This window comes from Xiphophorus couchianus, chromosome 3, assembly GCF_001444195.1.
Source record: "Xiphophorus couchianus chromosome 3, X_couchianus-1.0, whole genome shotgun sequence".
Lineage (NCBI taxonomy): Eukaryota > Metazoa > Chordata > Actinopteri > Cyprinodontiformes > Poeciliidae > Xiphophorus > Xiphophorus couchianus.
Genome location: NC_040230.1, coordinates 16,486,434 through 16,513,626, shown reverse-complemented (window position 1 = coordinate 16,513,626; position 27,193 = coordinate 16,486,434). Strand labels below are relative to the sequence as shown.

At 38.6% G+C, this 27,193-nt stretch overlaps 1 protein-coding gene across 1 annotated transcript; it reads right to left on the bottom strand.

Annotated features, from left to right (window-relative positions):
* Positions 1–13,410: 13,410 nt before the first annotated feature.
* LOC114142352 (transcriptional repressor scratch 1-like) lies at positions 13,411–26,896 on the bottom strand. The gene is made up of 2 exons (XM_028013591.1): positions 25,319–26,896; positions 13,411–18,145 (listed from the first exon to the last, which is right to left on the bottom strand). The coding sequence occupies exons 1-2, from the start codon at positions 25,431–25,433 to the stop codon at positions 17,418–17,420; spliced, it is 843 nt and encodes a 280-aa protein (XP_027869392.1). The 5' UTR covers positions 25,434–26,896; the 3' UTR covers positions 13,411–17,417.
* Between the last annotated feature and the right edge of the window lie 297 nt (positions 26,897–27,193).

The window sequence follows — 27,193 nt, the reverse complement described above, 5'->3', positions numbered from 1 at the left end:
CTGTTAAATCAGTTTCCAAAGCAGTGCATTATGAGCAAAGATTATACGGCAAGTTTTCATTTACTAGCAAATGAACTCGACTCTGGGGGAATGGGAATGCTCTAACTCAGAGGCATTTGCATAAACATGGATTTTTACTTCTTGCAACAATGAGAGATGTTGGTACATAACTGTTGATGAATATTTAGAAATGTGTCCGCTATTTGCAGCACAGAAGCAAATACAAATGCAAACGCTTTTTCTTTACAACTTTACCTTCTCTCTGGTTAAGCAAGTTCAGCACCATCAGCTAAAGGAGTGTACTTTCCAAATGCAGCATCATCATGAAAACGAGGATTCGCAGTAACATTAGCCCACAGCATCATACAGCTTCCACTTTTCCAGGTAGATTTAGAAGAGGAGAATCATTCACCAAATTTAAGACCTCGTGTCATCCTATGGTGGCGAACTAGTTGGAGAGGACGATATGATGCATTGTGTGGCACTGTCCCCTCCCATGAGAGCACTGATTTTTTTCTCTTGGCCCACTGAGGGTTAATTTTTGCTTCAGAAATGATCCGTTTGGATGCTGTAAAGCAGTGGTTCTCAAACTTTTTTCAGTGATGTACCCCCTTAAAAATATATTTTTAGTCAAGTACCCCCTGACACGGGCAAAACATTTTTGGAATAAAAAAGAGGTACAGTGCTGTAAATACCCTGTAAATACTGAATATAAAATTCAGTGCATGAACACACATTTATATTTTATTGAACTTTTTACAAAATAATTGTTCCCAAGACTTATTATGAGGAGCCTACTGATTTTTGAAAGATATTTTGAAAAGCTTCACGTACCCCCTGCAGTACCTCCACGTACCCCCAGGGGTACGCGTACCCCCATTTGAGAACCACTGCTGTAAAGGACTAGCTGCTTACAATAGTCAGGTAAGGCAGAACTGAACTTATAAGTTGTTAGAACTTAGCGATTGTGTTTTTCTCTCCCAACATTTTCTTAATTCAATTGTGCTGAGTCAAAATAAGCTTTGGTTTCTTGTAACATTTTCATCAAACATGATATGTTATTTATTTTTTATTCATTTAAATTTAGGCACATTGTCTAATTTGCAACTTTGTATGTTGAGTCTGCCTTTTCTAATTCGTGGTTAATCGCCCAAAGTTATGAGATTGATGGATTGAGTTGACTGTCAAGGGTTTTGTCTCATTATTGAAGCCTTTGTATCAAATGTCAATACGAGTAAAATATTTCTAACAGCAGTTTGAAATGTTTACAAAGAGTATTTTTAAAACTGGTCTAACGCTCTCTGGTTGTTTTTTTTAATCTGGAGGAAAGTGATTTTTCTGCGATTGGACCTAAAGTATTGCTTTGTTTGTCTGAATGTACAGAAAGATGAGCCAACAGGAAAGTATTGAAACAAGCTGTAGATACACAGACTGCAGAGAAGACAAAAACACTGCCAAGTGCTGAGAAAACAGGCATAAAAAATAAAGAAAGAATAAGACACAAGACAAAATCATTGAAAAAAGGACAAGTGGAGGGAACAGGAGGTAGATAAAATGATACAATGACAGTGATGTAAATCCTTTGGGACAGTGTAGAGAGAGAAGCAGGAGAAATGTACAAGGAAGGAAGGAACTAGCAGAGTAGAAATAGAAACTAAAACAAGACACAAATTACATAGACAATCAATTATCTAGCAGTTTTTTGAGATCAAGTTTTAATCTAAATAGTTTTAGTTTACATTTTTACCAAATGTCAAATCAGAAAAAAATCGTAGGATATATTGATTACAATGGCAAACTGCTGGAGCAACACCACTGAGGTATTTTTTAGTAATTTCTGAGCTTCTAATTGTAGTTTTACTGGCTATGATCACAAATTATGAACTGAAATAATTAAATTAATAAATTAACCCTTTAAATTATGAATAGGAAAAAAGATCATGATTTAATCCTTTTAAATTATGAATTTAAAAAAAAGATTCATAATTAAATTAATTTTAAAAATGACCTCAAGAAGTGACTTTTCACCATACAGAACATCTGCCAACAATACTTTAAACTTTAACAGTTTTTTTTTTCTCACTATTTTATCCACCAAGCAATAATTGTAATGTAAACATGGTGGCAGCTACATTCATATTGACAGTAAATATGCAAACCTCTATTTTCAACCTCAACAAACCTCCACATTATCTTGGGCAGCAGAAGACATGGAGTCCAGATGATTTGGTCCTTCAGCACATCATAAAATCAGACTCTGATTATGAGAGTCAGAAGACGCTGAGACTCACAATATTGCAACTCTAATCCCAAAACAATAACTGTGAGACAGTAACAATGAGTGATTATGCAAATAAAAACACTTTTTTTCTGGAGACATTTCAGAGGATGAACTATTGGTTAAAGGAAAAAACTCCAAGATTCATCTGGTCAGAAAAATAAAAAATAATAATACTTATGTTTATCAAAGGATATGCCACATATACATTAAGAATTTGTGTTAGTTTAATTCCTTTTTGTATTTTGTTCTAGTTACTGTCACCATGTCAAAGTGTTGCTTCCAAAGAGGGAATCCAGACAGCTACAGTAGTGCGAACGTTCAAAGCTTGGTACATAATTGAGGATCCACGGGGGGCAGTCAAAGAAACAGCGATGTTGTGCTAATTATGGTTTCCCCCCGGTGTGACTGGAAATGAGATCCTGAAATAGCTACTTCCTGGTTCTATTTTGAGCTGAGGTCAGCAAGCGGAGGAGTACGACACTACAGGAGACGTGATGTGGCTCCGTCGGTTTGACCCTCACTTGCTGCGTATCCTTTATTCAAATCCTGGAAGCTGAGTTTGTCATTGTGCGAGTAAGCATATAGGCATAAATACAACACTGTGTCCCGCTTTGAGCAGGTAACTAGGAGAGGGGTCCCCCGAATCTCTGCATGCGTTTGTTATGGTTGATGACCTTGGCTGTGAGTAAAACTACACTCACATCTCACTCACTGTTTAGGCTTGTTACACAAACACAGATTTTCTTGAACAGATATCACTTGGTAAACTACACACCAAACACACATTTCATACCTTTCCTATTAACAGATGCAAATAGCTACACATGCTGCTACAAGCCATCACGTGTGTGTATATGTAAACAGACACACAAAAATAGTTTAACCTTGAAAACTGACACATGTTAACATATTCAATTTCACTCTCTGTTTGTCTCTCACTTAGACTCTCTCTCTCACACACGCACACACACACACATCGGAGGCTTTAGAGCAGCATTAGTCATCAGTCCTCTGCTGTAAGTCTTTCCGCTCACTGAAGAGCCTATAGAAGTGAAACTGAAGGTCACATACATACAGTACTGAAATGCTTTCCATGACATTTTCTACGTGTGAACTGGCAGTAATGAACCAATCAGGATTTTGTGGCTGATTTCCGTTTATAGATTGCTCATAACTTTGATCAGCCAATACCGACTGTAGTCAAAACCAATTTCTTAACACATAATGACATAACAGCAATGTGCCTTTCTACTGTGAGTTGACACATTTTTATATTAGTATCAAGGACAGTATTATGTGAGCAGTCACTACTTCTGGAAATGTTTATTTTTATCCACAGCTTCATCTCCACATGCATTTTTTCACTACAAATTCTTTTTCTTAATTTAAATGAATTAGTTTTCCTAAGCTAAAACCCTGCCTAGCCTCATCTTATATCTTATGGTCATTGAGTCAGAGTGTTTACTAAATTATAATGAAGTTATTTAGAAGTATCTTAAGGATCTTTATTAGTAGTTAGCTGATGAAGCATTATAAATGCAATATTCCTGTGTATTTCATATAGGTAAACTATAATTTAACCTTGACTAGGATTTCCAAACATCCAAGGTCAAAAGTGTAAATAGAAGCAACATTGCTGTACTCCATTTAGCTGCCCTGTTATCTGCCTTAGATCTTCCTCTCTCTTGGAGTCTAAATGGACTGAAGATAATTACATGTTTCCTTTGGCCTTTTTAAGGCAGGAAACATAAAAAAAATACATTTTAAAGTTTTTGACCTGGTGATCACTGGTCAAGGCCAATCATGCTGAAAATCAGGCAATTTGAATCTCCAGTCGGTGCATCTCTAATTTGCAAGATCATCAAGGAGGAGTGTAACTGCTCATAAATTTAATGTGCTTTAATCCTCAAACAAATCTTCAAATCATTATCGCCAGCAATGCAAGAAGAGCATTGAGTCCAGATGGCATAGCCCTTATGCGCATCATAAAGTCAGTCTGTGATTATGCAATGAGGCAAGCTATGCCAAAAATGCCTGGAATATCATACCTGCCAAGCATCTTGAGAAACATGTATATTGATTTGATTTACATTTTAATTGATTCTTCACTTCATTTTCTATTAAACTGAAAACATACTGTATTTAGTCAAAATTTAGGACTTCAGCCTACTGCGCACTACTATAGGCGCCCCTTGTTTATGAGGAAGCATCACTAATTGATCCTGGTTATATGAGTACAGGTTGCTACACTGGAAGTTTGTGTGGTCATGTCTCCTTCACGGTACAGTAAGGTCATAAACCTGATATGTACATGTTATTTGTATAATAGGCGTGTATGGATGAATGTGAGTGTGAGCCTATGTTTCCATTTGTGTCTCTGCAATACATAACAGTATGAGTGTGTGTAAGGTCTAGTGTTTTTGTGTCTCTGTGTGGCTGGCTGTAAGGGGCCAGGTTTTTCCCCTGCAGGCTGGTTTGAATCGATAGTGCTAGAAAGTGCTGAAATAGCAGCCTGATTCATACACACACACAACCACATTCACAGACACAGATGGGTGACTCACTTGAGCAGAAATCATAAACAAGAGAGGTGACTTCTGAAACAAGGCAAACGCACAGAGACAAAGAAACAGTGCGAAGGAAGTGAGGGATTCAGAGACTTCTGATTTAACCACAGTGTTTGGAGCTTCGAGTTTGACTACTGAAAACGTGAAAATGCTCTGCCCTCCCAGTCCCTGATCCACTCATTTGACCTTCAGTGGCTTCACACTTCCTTAACTACCAAACCAAGTGAGGAACTTGGTCCCCTACGAAGTCCAAGCTTTGCCACACACATATGGGCTGGTATTACAAGGAATGGGTGGCTTTTAATGTTACAGGAAGAAAAAAACAGAGATTTAAAAATAGTGGTGTATCACTAACTTCCTTATTTACTAATCTGTATCAACTACTAAATTAAGGAAAAAGAAAGAGAAAAAAATAGCACAAACTTTATGAATTATGTGCTTTTAGTAAATGCTGCATTGCAGGTTTGAACACTTCTACGCATGTCTTACTAAGAAAAGTTTGAAGCACTGATACGCTTTTTAAACTAAGAAAATCTCAGCTCAACAGCAATCAGTAACCTGTGGCTGGGCCAAGTTTAGAGTAGCTGCTGGCCTTTCTGGTCCATTGGATGCTCATTTGCTGTTCTTTGACTGCAGAAACTCTGCAGCAGCAAACCAGACTGAACCTTTTGTACCCGATAAAAAAATTAAATAAAAACCTTGACAATTACTTTAATGGAGGCTGGAAAGAATTGCAAAATGTGGAAATATGGCAGGGAGAAAATCCAAAGTGCAAGGCACAGATAAACATGAGCCGAGCATTGAAAAGCTGCCAACATGAGCATAACAGATGAACCTGACTAAACTAACTAAAGTGGCCTGGATTTAAAAAAAGAAGATTATTGCTGAATGACAAATCAGGAGTGAGAAAGCACCAGAGGACTGATTAACTAAGAAAAACTAATTGGTTGAAAACAAAAACACACAAGGGAAGAGAATTGATTGGAGAACACTAGAATCGAAAGACTGATTGTCATGAAAATCAAACCTTTCAGCATAACGTAACTCAAATAGAGAACCTTCAAAGTACCAATATAAAAATATTTTATACATATGAATTAAATAATTTTATCTTTACAGTGACAACGCTTTGAGGGAGATCCTTGCTGTTGTGGCTTTTCCACCAAAACACAAAACACTCAGCATCTTTATGATCTGAATTGAAACATTTTGTTTTATTATATATTTATAATTTTTTTCACACTCATGATGTTAATGGAACAGTTACTGGATGAATGATTTTCACAATACACACCTGTGTAGTAGAGCTCATTTTCTTGTCTGACTCAACAGTTCCACCAGTTCAACCACTGGTCTCCATTTTTGTTCTTCCTACATAAAGTGATTCAACAGGCTTGAGTTTAACTCTAGCAACAAGAGTCACAGTCAACAGTGTCTGCAGGGGTGTGTGGGGGGGTGGGCGTGTGTGTGTGTGGGGCGGGTTGGTTGTGTGGATTTGTGAATGTGTTTGTAGGCGTGCGTGTGCGTGTGTGTGTGTGTGTTAGCGTGCGAGTGGTTTCCGCTATTAAAGATTCACCGGCTCACTCAGCTGCTGCTGCTGTTAGGCTCCCAATCTGGGTCACGTCTCCCTCCTCTGCTCCCTGAGCTACCTCTATCCCTCCATCCTTTCCGCGCTTCTCCCTTCCCGTCTCAGCTTTCCGTCTCTCTGTTTCCCTGTGTCTCATTTTCTTCTTTCCATCTTTTCTCCTTTCTTGTTTTCCTTTGCCCGTTCCTCTGCCTCTCTTTCGCTCTCCGAGGGAGTATTTGCTTAACTACAGAGCTCTGAGGCAGGCCCATGCTCTCATCCAGAATCCAAGTCAAATAAAGACGCCCATAAATTTTTTAAAGATGTGCTGAATAATTTCTACTATTTTCGGTGATTGTGTGTGTGTGCATTCATGTGGGGTTTAGACATTATAGAGTTGTCATTAGCACTTCATTACTGATGGAGTGTTGAGTTCAGACTGCTCAGTTGCATCAGCATTAGCTGCTTCATTTATGCCTCAGCAGCAGCAGCTCATCAGCTACAGCAACAACTGGTGAAACTCAAGCTTGTAGGCTGCATCATGTGGCAGCCTTAGACTCACTATCATTTTGGTGCATGCCCACACTGCTTACAGAGACTACAACCTCCACCACTGCACACTCCTACATAAAGGATTGCTCTCTATGAGTATTTATTTGACTCTCCTGGGAATATTCATTTATCTTTACAGTGCTGGCAATTTTTTATAGGTTTGTTCCTATGCTTCTTGTTATAAGACAGGTAAAACTTAATCTTCCCGTACATTTCCCTATATCTAGAAGCTAGCAATAGCATTGCTGCACAGCTTACCTACTACAGGAAGTTAGAACAGTTGCAGTTTAAAAGTCATGTGAATCAGTTAAGTGGGTAAATTCGAGGGGAGCCAAAAGACTTTTGGTGTTTGAGATTAGCAGCATTTCAAAAGAATAAAATAAAATTCAATCAAGGCAGCTTGCAATGCTTGATTGCTGCTGACAGATAAAAAAAGTAAAGTCATAAACCCTAAAATATTCACCTGAACTCAGCCATAGATTTCAATGTGGTGTTGGTGAAGACACAAATAAATCATTAACCCAAATCAAAGCCATTACAGGTGCACAGGGGACCACAAAATCTACAAGATGACAACTGCACCATAAGGGCTTCAGTAATAAAAATAAATAAAATATCTCAAAGGTCACCTCTCCTCTTATATCATAAATTTGTCCATATGGCCTTTAGCACCAAACAAGGGACTTTGAAAGGTGAGGTCAAGTTTTATACTCCTATGAGAAAGATATGCTGTACATTTCAATCCTAATTGTAATAAAATACAGTCAAATTTATTTCATAAATTGCCTTTCTAACAGTTCTTCCTTCTGAGCAAGTATTATCCAGAAGCTGAAAGAAATTACTCTTGTTAACACTGAATTAGAATCAGCTTGAGTATCTATTTTTCCTTACTGACTGAGTCGAAGGAGACAGAAAAACTTCTAAAGCACCGGTGCAGAGTCATAAACTAACAAATCCAAGGATTCTTTAAGTTTTATCTTTGGTGGCACTATTTAGAATATCAAGCGTAGTAATTACGGGAAAAGCCAGTGGAATACCGATCACAATGATGAAGCAAAAACAAAAAAAAAATGCAGCGAGTAAGAGTTTAAAAACCTTCATCACCACCACATCTTCACAGCAGAAAAGGATCTGATCCTTTTGACTGAATTATTGACCTCCCGAAGATGTCACTTGTTGTTGGGTGTACAAAACACTCAACAAAATATTAAGTCCTTCCCTACAAGTAAGATGTCTATCAAATATATTTATGAATTAAATATAATACAATTTATCTTAATGATCATATTAATAAAAAAAAACTTGTGAGCAACATGTAACAGTGGGTGTGGTATCAACTATATTACCCACTTTTTATGTAACAAAGAAAAAGGAAAAAGTCTTTTATGCAAAGTCAGTGGTGCATCTAGTACATTTTGGTTAAAAATGTTTTGAATGTAAATGAAAAAAAGATTGAGTAAGTTTTAAATTAGAACTTACAAAACAACTTATGCTTATACTTGGAGCACCTATTTTATTTTTTCTGCTCTTCTGTCTCCTGTGTTGCACTAACTAAAAACAGATTTTATTCTCAATGAAACATTAAGTCTGACCAATATTGTGGACATTTATGTTTTTGCATCAATAATGTGATATTTTCTGCACCTGTGCCAGATTTCTGGACATTTACGTCTCAAACACTGAATCATCTGCTGGAGGTGAAATAAGTCACTGTTAGCCAAATTATGACGAAGACACATTCATGTTTCTTCACATGTTACAAATGTGCTTGTAGCTCTTTAAGCTTTTCTGAACATTTGTACAGCATACTGGTTTTACTCTCGACAGCAGACATAACATAACAGACTAACTGCAAAATGTATTTGGCATGTTGGTGTTCATGTCAATGTATCTATGGCTTCTATTTCTATGGTGAGAGATGGTGATTTTTTTACACTGTTTTTTAATGCCTCTTATTCTTAGGAATAGATAATTCAGCTGTTGCTAATCCTCTTTGACAGTTTTTATTGTGCAGTCACAATATCTCTTTGAAATCTAAACCTTTATAATATACAGGAAAAAATTTCAACATGTTTTTCTATTTGTTGAAATACAAAAACATGTATTTCAACATGTTTTTGTTGAAACCTCCACCTACCACAGTTGTGAACAGCACTTATCTCCTTGCTGATGCTTCTGATGACAGCTGACATTTCTACAAACAGCCTGGGAAGCAGTGAGAACATTCACAACCCTGTCCTACACTGCTTTGCTCTCAACATCATGCATCATGTCTGGAGTGGGTGTGGGGAAGATGTAGCTACACTGATACAGAGATTTTACCGCTCACTCTGTGGCAGCGTAAAGAAATGCTGGAAAGTACAACAGTCAACTTCCTGTTTCTCAAACGGTGCTGCATATCAGGTCCTTTTAAACTGAAACTGCGCTCCAATGTTATTTATATGTTCAATTACATGCAGTACAATTTTTGTAAGAATTGCTGTCCCATCTGCGTTTATCACTTTAGTGAACAAAGTGGCATATTTACTACAACTGTCATACCTCGTCTACAGCAAATATAACTGGAAAACGTTTGGGGGAAGGGGTTTCCAATTTGGTTGAAAAATTAGAACACATATTTGATTTTTCAAATATATGCTGCATTCTAAAATGAATGTTTTGTTTTTCATTTTTATTTCAAAATGTCTTCCTTATTACTTGCGTGTTTTAACAAATGATCCTATGCTAATTTGTGCCCGTGTTTCAATGCCTTCAAATCCCAGCCTGGGGCCTTTCTGCACAGAGTTTGCATGTTCTCCTTGTGGATGTGTGGGTTCTGTTTGGGTACCCCGGCTTCCTCCCATGGTCCAAAAACATGATTGTTTGTTTTTATCAGTCCTGAGGTGTGCATGTGTGCATGCAATGTTTGACCAGTGTGTGTCTGTGTGGCCTGTTGATGAAGTGGTGATCTGTCCAGGATGGACCCTGCCTCTTGCCTGCTACCTAATATCAATAATAGTTATAGCATCGTTAGTTCATTAAATGTAAAAAAAAAAAAAAAAAAGTATAGAAGCAGACAGAGGAAAAGATAAAAGGAGAAGAGATGAGGAAGTGAAATTTCTGACATGTCAGTCTTCAAAGAAAAGCATAACCTGCATCATAAGAACAAGCAGCTTCCTCTAGATAAAGCGTTACACTATGACACCCAATTTGATTCTGCTCCGTTCTGCGGGAAAGTCGATCTCATGGAGTGGCTGATCTTGATTGTTTGGCTACATAAAGATTCAGACTTTCCTCCATTTAACTTAGTAAGATTAAAGTGCTTTATTATCTTTTGCTCTGAATCTTTTTATGTCTCACTTGCTGCACAAGTCAGCCAAACATTCCAAAGTTTCATTTTGCTCTTACATAGTTTTATAGACGGACAACAGTCTTTATAAGCATGATGAGCAAAAGAAGCCTGAGAGTCCACTGCTTTTAGGAAAGAAAGATAGGGCTGAGGGAATGACAGGAAACACGAGAAGCAAAGCAGGAACAGTAAAGCAAATAAGAGCGGAACATTGATGGAAGGAGGGAAATTTATATTTGGAGGTATTCATATCTGGTTAAATTCAAACTGAGATAAAGTAAAGAGGTTAATGTCACAGACTTTTAGCCCCAACAGATGAACTTTCCACGCTAATCGGACATCTGCTCCATACACACCTGACCTTTGGTATTTTAATTTTATTTTGCATTCTCAGCACTTGCTTGTTCCCTCCTACAACACATCCACACGCGCACGCCAAATGATGCATGCACACACACTGTTCATTTGATTTGCCAGGAAAGAAGGACCGCGACCGCTCAAGTAGGTCCCTGGACATGAATCTAAGGACAGTAGGGAGCGTGCAGAGCAATCAAGTGATAAAGCTTATTATCTGAGAAGAGCTATATTCTAAGACTTATTATCTACCAGGAGTTAAATGACTTTCAGGTCCTCAAAGGCCCGATGGCCTGGTTTGACTCTGCTGGAGAGGAAAAAGAAGAGGTGGTTGGACGAGAGGGGAAAAATAATTATGTGACAGAAGAGAAAGAAGAGGTGAAAAGATGAGAGGAAAAATATGAGGAAAGGAGATGCTTGAAGACAGGAGTGAGAGAGAAGAAGGTGATTCATGGGTGTAGGCAGTTGTTGTTCTGACTTCATGCAGCTACTGTGAAACCAATATTCTGTCGAGGGTTGGCAAATACACTGTACTTCATAAAGCTGCCAGGGGCAGCATTCTTTCTTTTGAAACTGCAAAGGTAGCTTAGTGTTGATACTGTACATAGTTTATTGCAGTGGATGCCACAGATGTTGGAAAAGCAAAAATAGATTGGCGTGTGAATGCTTATGGGAAGAAGGCTGAACTGCAGCTTTACTAAAGGATGAGTTGCATGCTGCAGGAAATGAGAAAACAGCATTTAGAGAAGAGGGATGATTATAAATTCAGCATGTTGCTATATACAATATGTACCATCATCGAGTATTTCTATTTACATGCATGTAAAATGGTTCAAGTTCAACGCTCACGGTGAGTGAGTTGAATTTTAATTGTATTCATTACTAAATTTCTAAATTTAGTGAAAATCTTCTCAACACTATTCATTTTATATTATATTACTGCTATTAGTGCAAAATTTACTGAAATCCAGGTCAATTTCCCACTTCCAACATTTACTCAGATATTTTTCCAAGAGTAAAAAGTTTCTATAGATCATGAATAGAATGTGACCGCCATCTTCTGCTAAATATGAAGTGGCATTGTTTTATTGCCCCTACTTCCCAGAAATGTTTTTTTTATTGTTACAGAAACCATTTTTAAACTGCTTATCTAGCTTCCTGTCAGACAGGGCTGTGCTACAGAGCAAACCCTAGCTTGGACTGTATGGGAACAGGAACAAGAGGAGCTTTGGCTCCAGCTCCTGTTTCTGTATTTCTCAGTAACATCCCTGCACCACCTGTTCTTACCGAAAAACAAAAGATGAACTGCTGTTTATGCAATGTTGGCATTTTCTCTAGCGGATGCCCGTCAGCCTCAACATGGAGGATGAAGCCTCCTCTCTGCCTTTCCTTCTGATTAATTCAGATAAACATTATTTGACCACTTCTGATCAGTGTATTGAACTCTTAGCCTTAGATGGTAAGGGAAATTTTATGGGAAAGAATAAAACCATGACAAAAACAGTTGATACATTTCTAAATTTTACACCCTTCATTCTAATTCACACTGAGAAGGTGTCATGTTTCATAAAATGCAACAAATTTCTTAATGTTTAGACCTAAAGACGTAGCAGGAGTATTTGTCGCTGCTACTGGGATTCTGCTGACCTCGGGGGCAACGTGAGGATTTGAAATGTCGCAGCATAGCTTGAGAAATATGGTGATCATAAAGACCAAACACAGCTGTGACAGTGGTTTAATACTTCATTACGTGTCTACCTTCATGCTCTTGGCCCTGCTTTTATTAACGGTTAGCTCCAGGAAAATTAAATAAATTTATACACGCTAACCCCAAGGGAGTTACCTACTGTCGATAAAATATTAACTGCTCGTAGTTTTACAGAGGACCTCCTTTGAAACAGTTTGAACTATTTTACTGGTTAAAACTTCAAAGCCTATTGTGGCAATCACAGAAGGTAAAAATAACTAACTATGGACACTATAAAAGTTATCGACACAGAGCGCAACCAGAAGTGAGCTCCCAAATAAAATTCCACCTATTATACAACTTATTACACCTGTATCAGCTCGCCGCTGGATTTGTCAAAAATACACAGCAAGATAAAACACAAAAGATTAAGCAGTAGAATGTAGTAAAAAAAAAAAAAAAAAGAGTGTGTTTAACATGAAACATTTTCTAAACTCTTCCTTTTTATCTTCACATTGAGAACATGCCATGAGATATTTACACCACACTATGACTTTGCTGTGGGAAGCAAATGAACAAATGCTTCTAATTGCAGTCGGAGGGAAAATTCAATTTCATATGCTTTCTGAGCAGTGATCAGGAAAGTTTCTCTGCACTTAAACCAATGGAAAAGCACTTCAAACAGGAGCTCTAACCATGCCCTTTTGCAAAACACTGTTTAAACACCTTTTAAGGCATTATCAAACTGCAGTATTTAACAGTAGAGGCAGCTTAAAAAATGCTAACAAGCTTGCTGTGAATTAATGTCAGCTCAGCGCCTCTTTAAACATACAATATTGACAAAGCTAATGCAAACCAAGAGCTGTTTAGCTCAGAGTCAAGTGTTTTTCTTCTGTGTAAATGAACTAAGCACTCCTCTGACTAGAAAAGAAAACTTTGCACATCGGTATGAATTGCCTTAAAAGCTACTTACACAGCAGAGACAACCTATAATATTCCCCCAAGAGTGCGGCACATTTACAATGACTTAAAGAGAACTTGAATCTAAAGACAAAAACACAGAGCTACAACAAAATATCCTTGGTTGATTAAGATTATTCTTTATTATGAAGTGCCACAAAATGCTTTGTGATCATTGTGCTTACATTGTCTGAATACTGGCTCAAAAAACCAAACAAACAAACAAAAAAAAAAACTCACAGGAGATTTTCACTCTGGAACAGAGATCCAACCCTCCTGCGTTAAGGTAAGTCAGATATCGATATACAGCAGTAAAAACGTCTCAATCCGAAGGATTCTTTACAAACCCTCCTGCAATAAATTGATTATTTAGGCTATCATCATTCTTTAACTTGGAAATACAAAAGAAGAAGAAGAGAGGTCAAGCTAGTACAAGGTTTATTTTTTATATAATTCTTCTCTACCTGATTTCTAGTTAGTTTCATTGTGCTACTTTCTTTAAAGGTGGAGATGACTACAATGGAAGTACTTAAAAGAGGCCAGATCAGGAGCTCACCAGGAGACAGACTCAAGCAGGCAGACTTCATAAAGTATTCCTTCTGCTTAAAACCACTGAAAAGCCTCATGAGAGTTTCAGCCAAACACCCAGAAGACAGAATAGAGTGCAAAGTCTATCAACCAACACTTTAAAATGGGAAACAGAGTCAGAGCATCATCACATGAACTCGGTTGCTATGGCTGTTAAAAGTCCTGATTAATACGTCTCTAGACCTTTGAGTTAAACTGAGAAATATAAAGGCTGCATTTTTGTTTTATTTGTATAAATTTGGCTATAAAAACATTTTAATCATCTGCGATGCTGAAAGAAAATTTAAAAAGTGGCCTGTATTGTACATAAAAGCTGTTCTAAATTACAAATTGAAAAAACAAAAAGGGCTTCAAAAAGTTGGTGATCTACGATCGATGATTTGATAAATTTTAGATGACTGAAGTCCAGATCAAGACCACAACTGACTGGATCATGTTCTTATTTAAAAGAAACAAAAAAAATGTTTTCTCTTTCACCGAGATCTGATCAACACTTTTTTTCAGCCATTATTGTAGAAGATAAAGAAGTCAGAAGTGTGAGATGTTATCTTCTCACACTTCTAACTAGATTTAGGCTTTTTGCCTTCAGAACATCATTGCAGACACATCAAAATTTATGCAAGGCTTTTCTTCTTTCACTCTTATAACAAGTTAAGAAAACTAAGTTTAGTCTGTGTAATCTTTAAGACACCCTCTGTCAAAAACATCTCCAAACAGCATCAGTCCTCAGGAAACGGTGTAATTATCAAAGCTCAGCAATCCACATAGCTAAACGTAGTTGCAAACAGATTTGTTATTCCAAATGGCTTATAATCAGGCACTGTGTGCTTGCATGCATATGGATGCACTTGTTAACACATTTCTGAATGTTTCTGATCAAGCTTACAATATGTACAAACTGTATAGTGTCACAGATTCACATAAGTACGATCTAAAAATGCACGTCTGCTCAGTCTGTCTCATGGGAAGCTCCATGAATCTGAAAAAAAAAAAAAAAAAAAAGGTTTCTGAGCTGCAGAGATCTGGGTTCAGCATCACTGCTGTTGACCACCTACATTAGAAACTAAATGATTTATGGGGTCAGAGCTGATTCAAGTTAACCTGTCTGCAGGTATATCACTCATAAAGTGAGCCTACGGGGTGGCTCAGTGGGGGTGAATGGGGGGCCTGCTGCAGAACAATGCAGACTCTGTTCCATGCAGCTGCAGCATGAAACTGTGAACTGTAATCAGACTGGCCAGTCAAAGTGCAGCCTGCGTGTGTTGTTGAAGAATGCACAGTTAATGTTGTGGAAGCGCTCAGGGGGAGATGGCTGAATAATGCATTGGAGTCAGAGTTGACCTCAGTCTAGCTTCAGCAATGCACCAAACTTTGCCTTGGTTTTTCCAATAAGGCCTGCTGAGAGTTACGCGTTGCCTCCCAGCTTGGATTTGTGCAGATCTCATGGCAAAACTCAGTGTGATTCCTTTTGGCTTCCTGCTGAATATCACAGCTAAATTTAATACGTCTGCCTCAATAAATTAGACTATTGCAAAAATATTATTTATTTCAGTAATTCGAGCTAAAAAGAGAAACGGATTGATTACATAAACTCATGTAATTTGACTGTTTTTGGTCAATTTACAGCTAATGAAAACCCAAAATTGTTATTTCCAGAAAATGTTAATGTTACTATTGCATAGCAACAATAAAAAAAAGTATTTGAATATAGAAATATTGTGCTGTGGCCTACACAGTGATGGGAGTGACTGCCTACAGAAACAGGAGAGTGAAATATCTCTTGATACAAAAACTGTACCAATAGTTCACACTCTGTGAATCTCTCTGACACTCATGAAGGGGATTTGTGTAACAATTCTTTAGAAGCTATACATCACCCTGTTGCTTGGGCTTTACTTTTCTTCCACACTTTTTCCTTCCACTTAACTTCCCATCACTATGCCTGGATTGAGCCCTTTGTGAACAGCATACTTTTTAAGCAATGACCTTTAATCACTTAAACTTTTTCTGGACAATGTCAAGACTCCCTGCTTTAAGTCAGCAGTCTTATTTGTGTAGGTTTCCGAGGAACAATATTTTGACTTTTCATGAGCTCAGCAAATTAACAGAAATGGACGCTGGAAATACTGTATATCACTCAGTATGTAGCGAATCCCTATCATATATTAGTTTCCCTTTCTGAATCAAATTACTGAAATAAATGTACTTTTCCATGATATCCAGCCTTTCGGAATGCACCTGTCCATCCGTTGAATGGATGATGCAGAAAATTGCCAAGGATGTCACAATCACACAGCAGTTATTCTACAATAGGCCCCACACCCAGCAGACAGCTGATCCCAGCCTCACAAAGCCTAAATCCTACATTAGTTCTACTCACTAAGAGGCAGGCAGTGCATAACAAGAAAGGAAAGACGGGACTTTTCTTTTCGTCACTCTAACACTACATTGGCATGATCCCTGATGTCTGCAATGTTAGTATTTTTCAGTTTATGACTATAGGTGAAGTAAAACATACCTGATTCGTCAAACTGCTATACAGTAGTAGGTAATACTTCATAACTTCATCATAAAATTCCATGCATTAGGTGATTATTGCTTTTACGAGTCCTATGGAGGCTCCAAGAGAAAAATATTGCCCTCGGGTTCTATCTATAGGAATTTTGGCAAAAATTCATAAGCTTTTTTTTTTTATGTGGTTGGCATAGGTTTCATTATTTTTCTTTTTTTGCATGCAATAATGTTAATTAAAAAAAGAAGGTAAACAATATAATAGAAAAAAATCGTACGCAAAAAAAGTGACATATGCTTTGGCCTGTAGTGGTAAAAAGACATATCCAGAACTTAAAGTGCAAATAAACAGCATCTGTTGTCGTCAAATCAAGTAGAAATATACAACAAATAATAAAAAGAAACATTGCTTAAATAAATAAATACATAAATAGTTGTTGTTTTTTTACCTCAACGGTGGAGAGATTATGGTCACTTGGTGCAGCAGAGCATTATTAATATTATTCTCATTATTATTACTATTCTTATTACTACTATTCCCCCAAAAAAGCAGAATCAGAATGAAGAAAAAAACACTTTCACTGCATTTCAGTGCATGGAGAAAACTAGTAGCTATATGTTTGCTATTGTCATTATTCTCATCATCATCATCATCAATGTTCCAAAATATATGTAGTCATATTATATCTAGATGCCAGGAGGAAGCTGCAGTAATATCAGTGTCTCTGTCCTGAACAGACAGAGAAAAAAGGAGGTGACGTGATTTCAAGGAAGTGCATGCGTCGATCAGTTAAATCCTTAAGTGGGAAAATCTCAAGGAGAAAAATTGTGCTATCTTCATCATATTCGTCATTGTGGACAGGCTCCAAGGGAGAGGAGGGGGGCAGTGGGCAGGTGAGGGAGGTAGTAGGAGGGAAAGCAAGGTCGCATTCTGACCAAAAATATACCGTCTGCAGTTTAGTCTTTAAGGATAATGGTAATTTGTGTCTGCGGTTTTGTCCCTCATTTGATCTCTTTGTAGGTTGTCATGCGTCTAATGGGCCAAGAGGGGAGAAGGGGCCTTTGAAGCAGGCAGATTCATAGTGCTTGTTCAGATAACTCTTGAGCGCGAAGGTCTTGTTGCAGCGTTTGCATTTGAAGTGCTTGAAGGCCGAATGCGTCTGCATGTGGGCGCGCAGGTTCGAGCGGTCCGCGAAGGCCTTCCCGCAGTGGGCGCACCCGAATGGTTTCTCGCCGGTGTGGGAGCGCATGTGGCCCTGCAGGAGCCACGGCCGGCTGAACGCCTTCCCGCACACGTCACACTTGTGCTTGAGGTCATGAGTGAGCAGGTGCATGGCCATGGCGGGCATGGACACGTACACCTTCCCACAGGTGGGGCACTTCTTTGCCAGCTTGCTGTCAAGCGAACGGTGTGTCTGTTTGTGCCGGCTCAGGTTGGAAGACGTGGCGTAGGTTTTGCCACACTCGTTGCAGGTGTGCCTCTGGACGCTCCGGGGGTTACCGAGGGCTTTCCTTCTCGAACGGCCGTCGGTGATGAAGAAGGCATCGACTGTGTATCCCTCGCTCACTGCGGCATCGCCGTTGATGTAGCCGTCTGTGATTTCCGAGCCCGGGCTGTCCGGAGACTCTGAGTCGGGGGCACCGTAGTCGCTGTGGATACCGTCATAGAGGGGGTCAGGAGAGGGCACCTTGATTCCGCCATCGCTTTCACCATCATACACGACAGGACTGATGTAGTCACTGATGTAGGCAGCTAAGGTGGGAACAAGAAAATAGTGTCACACCAAAGTAGGAGTCACAGTTAGGAATGATGCACATTAATATTACTGTCCCTGAAGAACTTTGATATGTTTGTTAGACACTAAAGAAAACACATCTACCCTGTTTTGCTAAGCTATTTATATCCCTTGAACCTTCACGCAGTCACACTACAACTTTGGACTTCAGTGCATTTTATTAGGGCTCCATGTTGCAAAGCTATTCTCACAGGATAGTAGCTGTGAGATGGATAGTGAGATGGTTTTTAAAGGTTTTCACAAAAACAACTCTGAAAACTGTAGCTTGCGTATTCTTATACGTATTTTTGCTGCATTTATAGCTAATCTTTTGGGTCATCTCTCCAACAGCTTTGCAGATATATAGACTAAAAGAGTTGGCCATTTGCAAAATAACTCAAACTCAGTCAGAATGGATGTAGATCATCTGTGAACAGAAAATCACAAATATACCGAACATGTCAATCTAAATTATTACATTGTAACTCTGGCTGTATGTTTTGTGCTATTGCTTTCCTGTAAGGTGAACCTCCACCCCAGTCTCAAGCCTGAAGCAGACTGAAAGCTTTTCTTCCAGTATTTCCCTTGATTTGGTTCCATCCATCTCCCCTTTGCCTCCAACTAGCTTTCCTGATGTTTCTGAAGAAAAGCATCCCCACCACAATTTTAGAACTTGCTGTTTAAACCCCCAAAACCTTCAAAGAACCAATGAATTAATGTTATAGAAATCACACGCTAATAGATTTATTTACTAATTAGGAGAGATTTTGAATTTTCTTTTGGGGGATCAGAGTAATCAGTGGTATATGCTAATTCAAGCCACACTTGCTAAGCTTTAATTTATAAAATTGTTCGTAAACCACAAACCATTAAATCCAACTGAAAAACAGTGAAATATGAAAAAGGAACAGAATAAAATGTGAAGAAGTCCAAGGTGTTTACATTTTTTTGCATGGCACTATTTAACATGGCTGCCTGTTGAGGAAAGAGAGGCACAATGACAAAATCCTTAGCAAAGTCCCACTGAACAGCAGTTTAGATGATAAAAATAATACCAATTTATTACTGTATGGCTCCTCTGGGACAAAGTGGCGACTAAGACATCAGTGATTAAAATCATTAAAGTCCTACAGACAGTAAGTCATGAAAACCTGAAGTTTCTTAAGCTTATATGTCTTGACATGCACAGTAATAACCAAAATGACACAAAATTCATAACACCTAATCAAGCATGAATTTGTTCGGGCATCAGATTTTTTATTTAAACTAATAATTATGGAGTCTTGGCTAAAACAGTAATTGAAACATACAGCAGGCCTCCGTTGTTGATTTACAAACCCAAGGTGATTAACCATTGTTATTTCAGAAAATCAAATATTCCTTCCTATCATTACATGTGGCAGTAAATCAGCAAGCACTTCATCATGCTCAAACCACGAGCAATCAGACACTCAATAAAAAGCTTAAAATGCTAAAGATTATCTAAAAATACAGGGCAGAAGAAACAAACTGTAGCCTGTGATTAATGGCTATATGATGCACTTAAGCATTGAAAAAGGCAATAAGACATTTTTGAGATTCCAGATTGTGGTAGTAGATAGATGATTATAATTGCAGAGTTACAAATATTAACATAATACAGTGTTTAACAGCATCAGGTGTGACAGCATGCCTGCACTGACAGCTGCAGTCCTTTGGTATCTGTGCTGTAATAATGCTGCAACAACTGCATCCAAGTTCTGCATAAGTGGTAAAGTGTGAAATCAACGTACAATCAGTGAAACAGCAGCAATTTCAGCGTGTGTCAAACATCTGTTATATATATATATATATATTTTAATTTCCTTTTCATGAGACGGAGCATCTGTCTCTCCTCGTTGTACACCTGTGACCAGGAGAGGCTGTTTGAAAGAATCCGCAGAGTGAGTCCTGAACTAATTTAGCAATACATCTCCCTTTGGCCCTGAAGAGCTGCAGTTAAAAACACTCTCCCTCTACAAGATGAATGCACACAGGCTGACCCTGAACCTGAGGAAAAAGAAGCTGATTTAGCGTGTGAAAACAAGAATCAGCACCATGGACTGATCCAGGGCGGAACGGGGTCGATGCTACAGTGACCACTGGCTTGCAGTCAGTGCAGCTTCGGTCAGTGCAGTGACCTGTTGTCTTTGTGCTTTTTTTTGACTTGACAGAAAAATTAAGAACTTTTTCTTAAAACTATTTTTTTTTTCCTGAGGGTCAGAACTGGTTGTGTTCTGCTCTTACTGGAAGCAGTTGCAAAAATCACTTGCATTCACACAAAGCTGGTAAAATATATATGATTTTGGAATATACAAACATTTCAATTATGTTTAATGACTACACTCAATACTGGTAACCTACATAAGTTACCATATTAAGCTGCAGAAGACTGACAAAATGTTGCCTTATCTTCATGAACACAAGAAATTGTTAATTACTATAGCCATCTGAAATATCATCCTAAATTTGTATGCATTATATACTGATCCACTATCTTTGAGCCTGTGTTGCTAGTTAATGCTGTTTTGGTTTGCTATATATTTTATTTTTAATTTTAATCTTTGCACATTCATGTGATCCTGGGTATTATTTCATAAAAACATTTTTATATGATGCAAACTAAGTGGAAGTGCAATACATTTCAACTGATTTGACATCAAACCTCTATAGCATTGATGAACAAGTGTCTTATACCAACAATAAATGACACAGTTTATGTGGGCATTTATTTACATTCAGTTTTATTAAGGAGGATTAGAAAAAAAGATTGTTAAAATTTATACCACACTTTCTTTGTAAAAAAAAAAAAACAAAAAAAAAAAAAACGATTCATCCCTTTCAAATTATCCACTACTTTCTTATCTAACACTTTCAATCCCATTAGAAGATATTATTGTAAGGTGAGAAAATGTGTAAAACTTCTACATGTGTGAATTTATTTTTAGACAGATTTAGGTTACTCTCATATAAATCTACTCTCACTACACGTTTTTTTTTAGTCATTGGCAATTCCACTAACAATATAACTCTCCTGTAGATCCACTTTATACTCTCATGATTGGGTCTGCTTCAGTGATGATCCAAACCTTTCCTTCAGGTTTCTCTAAACACCAATGTCCACAAACATCCAGTAATACTGAATATTAGTTTTGATGTTGCCAATTTTTGAACTTCTACCTCTTATGTGCCACTCTTAAAGTCGCTCCTTGAAATATCTAAACTAAGAGAAATTCATAAAAACTCAATCAGTGCAGTCATATTTGGTCAATGTAATCTTGATAAAACCATAAGAATTTCTTATTTCTTTTAATGATGTCTATTTACTTTGGTGATGGCACTCATTAAAATGTAATGTTTGTTCAATTGTTGACTGCATGGTGTTTATAACTTCTTATGTTTTTATTTTCCAAATCATTTTGAACAGCCTTGCTGCTGAAAAGTGCTATACACACACACTGGATTGATTGATTAATTGATTGACTGATTGGTTTAGGTGTTCTGTAGGTTATATGGTTGTAAAAAATGTTTTCTTCAGTTTTTGTTTGAGTCTCAGGGAGGAGCAGGAATGGAAGACAGAAGTAACAAATCCCATGTGGCAAACATATCTGTTTGCATATAATAACAGCAGTTCGCAGTCCCATGAGAATACACATTGACAACACTTACACCGAGGCAGAACACGGTTGGGGTATAAATATAAATAATGAGTCTAAAAGGCGTCATGTTCAGACCGAAAGTTTTCCTAAAATGGCCCTCTGTAGTGGGGATGTTTGAAGAAGCTGCTTTGAGCTGCTTAAATCAGAGGTAAGAGATTGGAGACAAAAGGTGGCTGAGACAGACTGCGTTACAAAAAGCGCTGTAGTGTCAAACGAGGCAGGTTGTTAGGTTTGCTAACCCCGACATTAAAAAGCCGTTTTTGCTTTAGAAGCACAGGATTGGTGGCATGCACGTTGGCGTGCAGCAATCTGTCATTGATTCCCAGCTGGAAATAAAGTAGTTTATTCTGTGTCACACACACTTAAGGTATGCGGGTAGGTTTGCAGTTTTCATTTAGTTCAAAATAATCAGCTTCGCTGTCATGATTGTAGCAAAGGCCAGATTTGTTAAGAAACTGAAATGTGACGATTAAGCCAAACGTTTACAACAAGATTATATACATTTAATGCCAAATGTCTCATTTTTGTAAACAGCATTTCTGCTTTTTGCCTCCAAAAGAGAGTTAGGATTTATCTGGAAAACAGGCTGTAAATGTCGAGTAAATGTTTCTGCTTCAGACATTCCTTGTAAAATTGTTAAATAAATGCTTTTCCTAGAATTGTATCTCCTTGGATGCAATATTTACATGACTGCAAAAGACTAGGGAATTACACATGAATGAAAAAAAAATCAGAAAACTAGGTCACACTTTTTAAAACCATTCAGTAAGCTGAGTAATATTTAAAATTCTGCCATCAATTATTGCATTTTCTGACATTCATTTAATTCGTTATGCCTTAACTGGTTAAATTAAAAAAGGCTACGTCAATTCTCTTTTTTAAAATGTTGTCCTTATGTGACAGTTTAATATTATGGCAGCTGTTGCAGGTAGAGAGTGAATCATCCAGAGCGAGAAAACCAGCGTGCAAAAAAAAAAAAAAAAAAGAAAAAATCTGCCAACACTGCAAAAATAGAGCAGTAACACCTGGTGCACGGAAACGGTGTAGCGCGTGTCAGAGGATCAGCCTCCGGTAAGGTCAGTTTAACATACAATCTTGTCTGATAACAGCAGCAGCTTTGGAGGAGCTCGTTGCATTGTTAAATGTAAGCTACTAAATTGCTGGTTAAGCTGTTCATATTGCACCTGTTGTAGTGTATCAGTGTGTCTGAGGTGGAAATCAAACAGATTTAAATGTGAATAAATGCCCTCTTTTTTTATCTGATTGTTTCCTGAAACCTCCAGGCCACCAAAGAGGCGATTCTGACGCATCTCCATTCAAGCATGTCTGAAAATGGTGCATTTTACTTTCACAGAAGCGGGAAAAAAGTAAAAGCACATCGGCTCTCTTTATCTTTTTTTGTCGTTACTTATTATTCTGCGTGGGAGCAAGAAGGTCCCAGCTGAGCATTAGGAAGGATCAGTGAAGCATGCGAGAAGCTCTTGATTGAGTTAATTTCACAAGTGACCTTTACGCAGCGCAACTCTAAGAGAAGAACAAATGCTGCAGGATCAAATCCAGTGAAGAATGTTTTTACATTTTGCAGGAAAAACACTTCAGTTGACGAGTTCTCCGTGTTTTTGCTGTCCATTGCAGCATCTGCTCGTCTGATCTCTCCCGGTCCTGTGGATCTTAAATCTCTTGCAGGCTGCTGTGTAATCTAACTTTGATATATTTTCAATAGCTGGTTGAGGGAATGAGACATAAGTAAGTGTTAATGACCATGTGATAACTCTGTGCTGTCTGAAGTCGTTCCCTAATAATTGATTGCAGTCTGTCCCACTACAACACCCACTGTATTGAAGGGTTTGAAAAAGAACCAGACTGAAAGTGTGGCTAGCTATAAAAACTTGACATGAAAATTATGATATTCGAAAATGTCCCACTAGATGAAATGAATGCAGTAAAATGCATCACTGTGGCTATACACCCATCAGGCATAACATTATGACCACTGAAAGGCGAGGAGAGACACATTGATTAGTTCTACAATTTTAGCCTTGGTGAGCTGCAGCATGTTCTTATTTACTCTACTTAGTATTATGTTATACTTCTGGATCCCTCCTGGTATAACATCACTCATTCCCCCGCCTACCTCTACATGACATCATAACACTTCTGCTTCCCCACCTCCACCCTCACACAGACTGACACCCTCATTCGAGACACCATACATGAACGCCTGCGCATACACACACAGCAAATTTAACAATCTGCTGTTCCCATAATTAACTTTTCCGTTTATAGCCACTCAACCTGTCCATATTTGCCTTTGTTAATTTGTTTACAGCTGGTAAATTTCCATCTGATTCTCTGCCTGAGGTTTTACACAAAGAGCACTGCTGTACAGTTTGCTGAGGTGTTTGCTGATAACTGCTCTGTGTGCCTTTAGCTACCCTCCTAGGGGCAAATACAGTATTTAAAACTCGAACTGAAAAGAAATGTTGTTGCTTTAGATTTTGCTGTACTGACTCTATACTATGAATGGCCTTTCCCATTAGTCCATCCCTTTAAAATCTTTGTGGAAGTGCTTCTTTTAGGGCAATGCACACTGCACTTGTGCTCCTATCACCAGGGAAGGCTGAGTTCCCAAGAGACCCAAGAAGACGTCCAGATTTGTCATGTTTTACGGTTGACTGCAATCAAGGATCAACCTGCCTGTAGAGGTTTCTCTGTGCTCTTCTAGGATAGATATGCACAGCCTCGTATCCCTTAAAATTGATCGCTCTGGTTGTTTTCTTTATTAATAAGATTATTAGAAGATTGTCTCATTGAGATCCACAATCCCATATACAAGAGACCTGTTTTAATAAAACAACCAAAAAATACAAACACAGCAACAAAACAAGTACTTATTAAGAAATTTGACTCAAATAAGCTGATGAAAAAATGAGCTAAGAACAAGTTTAATAAAAAAAAAAAAACATCTTTTTTTCTTTTTCTTTTATAAATTTGAATTGTCACAAAGTTATTTCCTCTGCCATTAAAGTGTCTCGCAGAAGGAGAGATCTTTCGTTAGGGGCTTAATAAAACCAGGCAGGCGTTTTTAAAGCTGCTGTAGTTTGAATTGCTGAGAAAGTTGATGCAGTTTGTTGTGCATGGCGCTGCATACCAGCCGGGTTGCCCATAACACCTGTTATAACTTTATATCTGACATACCGTTGGTCTGTGCGTGAATTGCATCTACTTTTAACCCACAGGCTCTGATGTGTAAGGCTCTGGTAAAGATTTAAAACAATCACAGAAAGAAAAAAAACCTTCAAGGCCCAACAGGTAAATCCACCTCTTTGTCTCATGCATTATAGACCAGCCTTATTACAGGAACATGTCCCCTCCTCTCCTGACTGCGTCCCTCTCCTCCTCCTACTCCTCATTAGGATCGGTCTGTATCCGAGACACCTGTAAGTCCCGCGCCGTGTAGGCAGCCTGACCTACCTTTGTCATGCAGCCGTAGGCTGAGGTCTGTCCTGTGCCGGTAGGCGTGTTCCAGCTCCGCCCCGGTGGAGAAATCATCCAGTTTCACCTTTTTCACCAGGAAAGACCTTGGCATGATGGTGAGAGACACCGGCACGCACGCGAGCACGCACGCTCCCACAAACACAACGTACACGCGGACGCAGCGATACACACACGCGCGCACACTCTCGCGGATGTAAAGCCCCTCGCCGACGGCCTGGCCAGCGTGGCGATCCCGTCCGTCCGTCAACACGCCGAGCAGAGGGACCAATTGTCTTCAGGCTGTGGCGGGAGCCGAGCTGCCGAGTTATCCGGTCAAAAGAGTTTTTGTTCTGCTTGAGCGTCCCTGCCTGGCCCGGTCCAGTCCTCTTGCAGGAATGGGAGGGAATGCAACTTCAGCACCGGACAGCTCCCACCGTAGGGAGGAAGAGGAGGAAGAGGAAGAGGAGGAGGAGGAGGGGGTGCCTCGTGCTTTTTGCGCTCGCGGACAAACGGAAGACTGAAGGCTCTCGAACAATAATAAAATAAAATGAATATAAAAGGCGATGGAAGACACTTCGCAGAGCCCGGGCCTCTTTAAACAAGAAATGGAGGAGGAAGAAGGGAAGGACGAGGGAGGGATGCGAAGAAAATCAGAGGTTTAAAAAATATGTAATAATAACTTAGAATGCTTTTATGTATATAAAAAAATGTCCCTTTTACGAAAAAAAGTCCTTTATATCCCTTTAAGTCAAAAAAAGAAATTGTACAAAAAGGGACTCCGATGAATCAACAGATCCCCCTCTTTCTCTCTCTGGATCCCTCTCTCTTCACTCTCTTCCCCTCGCCTCTCTCTTTCTGCTGCTTCGAGCTGTTCTCGTGAGTGTGCCGTCTCGCGATCAGCTGTTGGCATTTATACGGAGAGAGGGAGAGAGAGTGAGGGATGGACGGATGGATAGACACAAGGGTGGAGAGAGTGCTTAATTTAATCCATCCCGCATCCCCTGGGAGCGGCGACTGGCCCGGATGATTTATTGAAGCTGTTATCACCCCCTCTTTCTCTTTCTTTCTCTGTCTTTCACTCTCCTTCGCTCTCCTTCTCTTCATTGTGTGTGTTTATTTGCATGTGTGTGTGTGTGTGTGTGAGAGAGAGAGAGAGAGAGAGAGAGAGAGAGAGAGGCAAGACGCCATGTTTTGTGGAGATAAGAATGGAAATAATTTTTTTCAAGCATTCGTGGACTTGATTTAGCTATCTCAACGTGAAACATGCTTTTTAAAGATTGTTCCATTGTTCATAATGTTTTTGGGACTCATACTTCTTTTTTTACTACTAAGCTTATTTCTAGTTATTATTTTTTTCCTTTTTTTTTCTGTGATGACAAGGATTTTAAAGGGGGTATTAACTGGCATCCTGAGAGCTTAGTAATTATCATTAATGTAGCCCTGAAGGCAAAAAAGGGAGTAGACCAAATGGAGTGTTTTACAGTAGCCTAACCACTGGATTAATATGGAGGTAGGGTATATCAGCTCCAGGGTCACATTGGGTTCACTTGCAACTATTTCTGATTTTTATGTGGGAAAAACAAATATAATGTAATGTAAAACTGAATAAACTTTTTTCAGAATTACTGTTCTCTTCAACTTTTCTCTTCTCTATTGAGGCTGATGTGCTTTAAAATGGGAATAAAAATGTGACGTATTTGTATTTGATTAGGCTTAATTTACAACATACACCCTTATGGATTAACTTTAATTTTAAAAAAAAGAAAGAAAGAAAGAAAAGCATTGTTACATGTATTTGATTGTCTTTCTTTGGACCCACAAATACACACGAGGTTAAAGAGTTGCCATCAGACGTTATGCCCAATACGACAC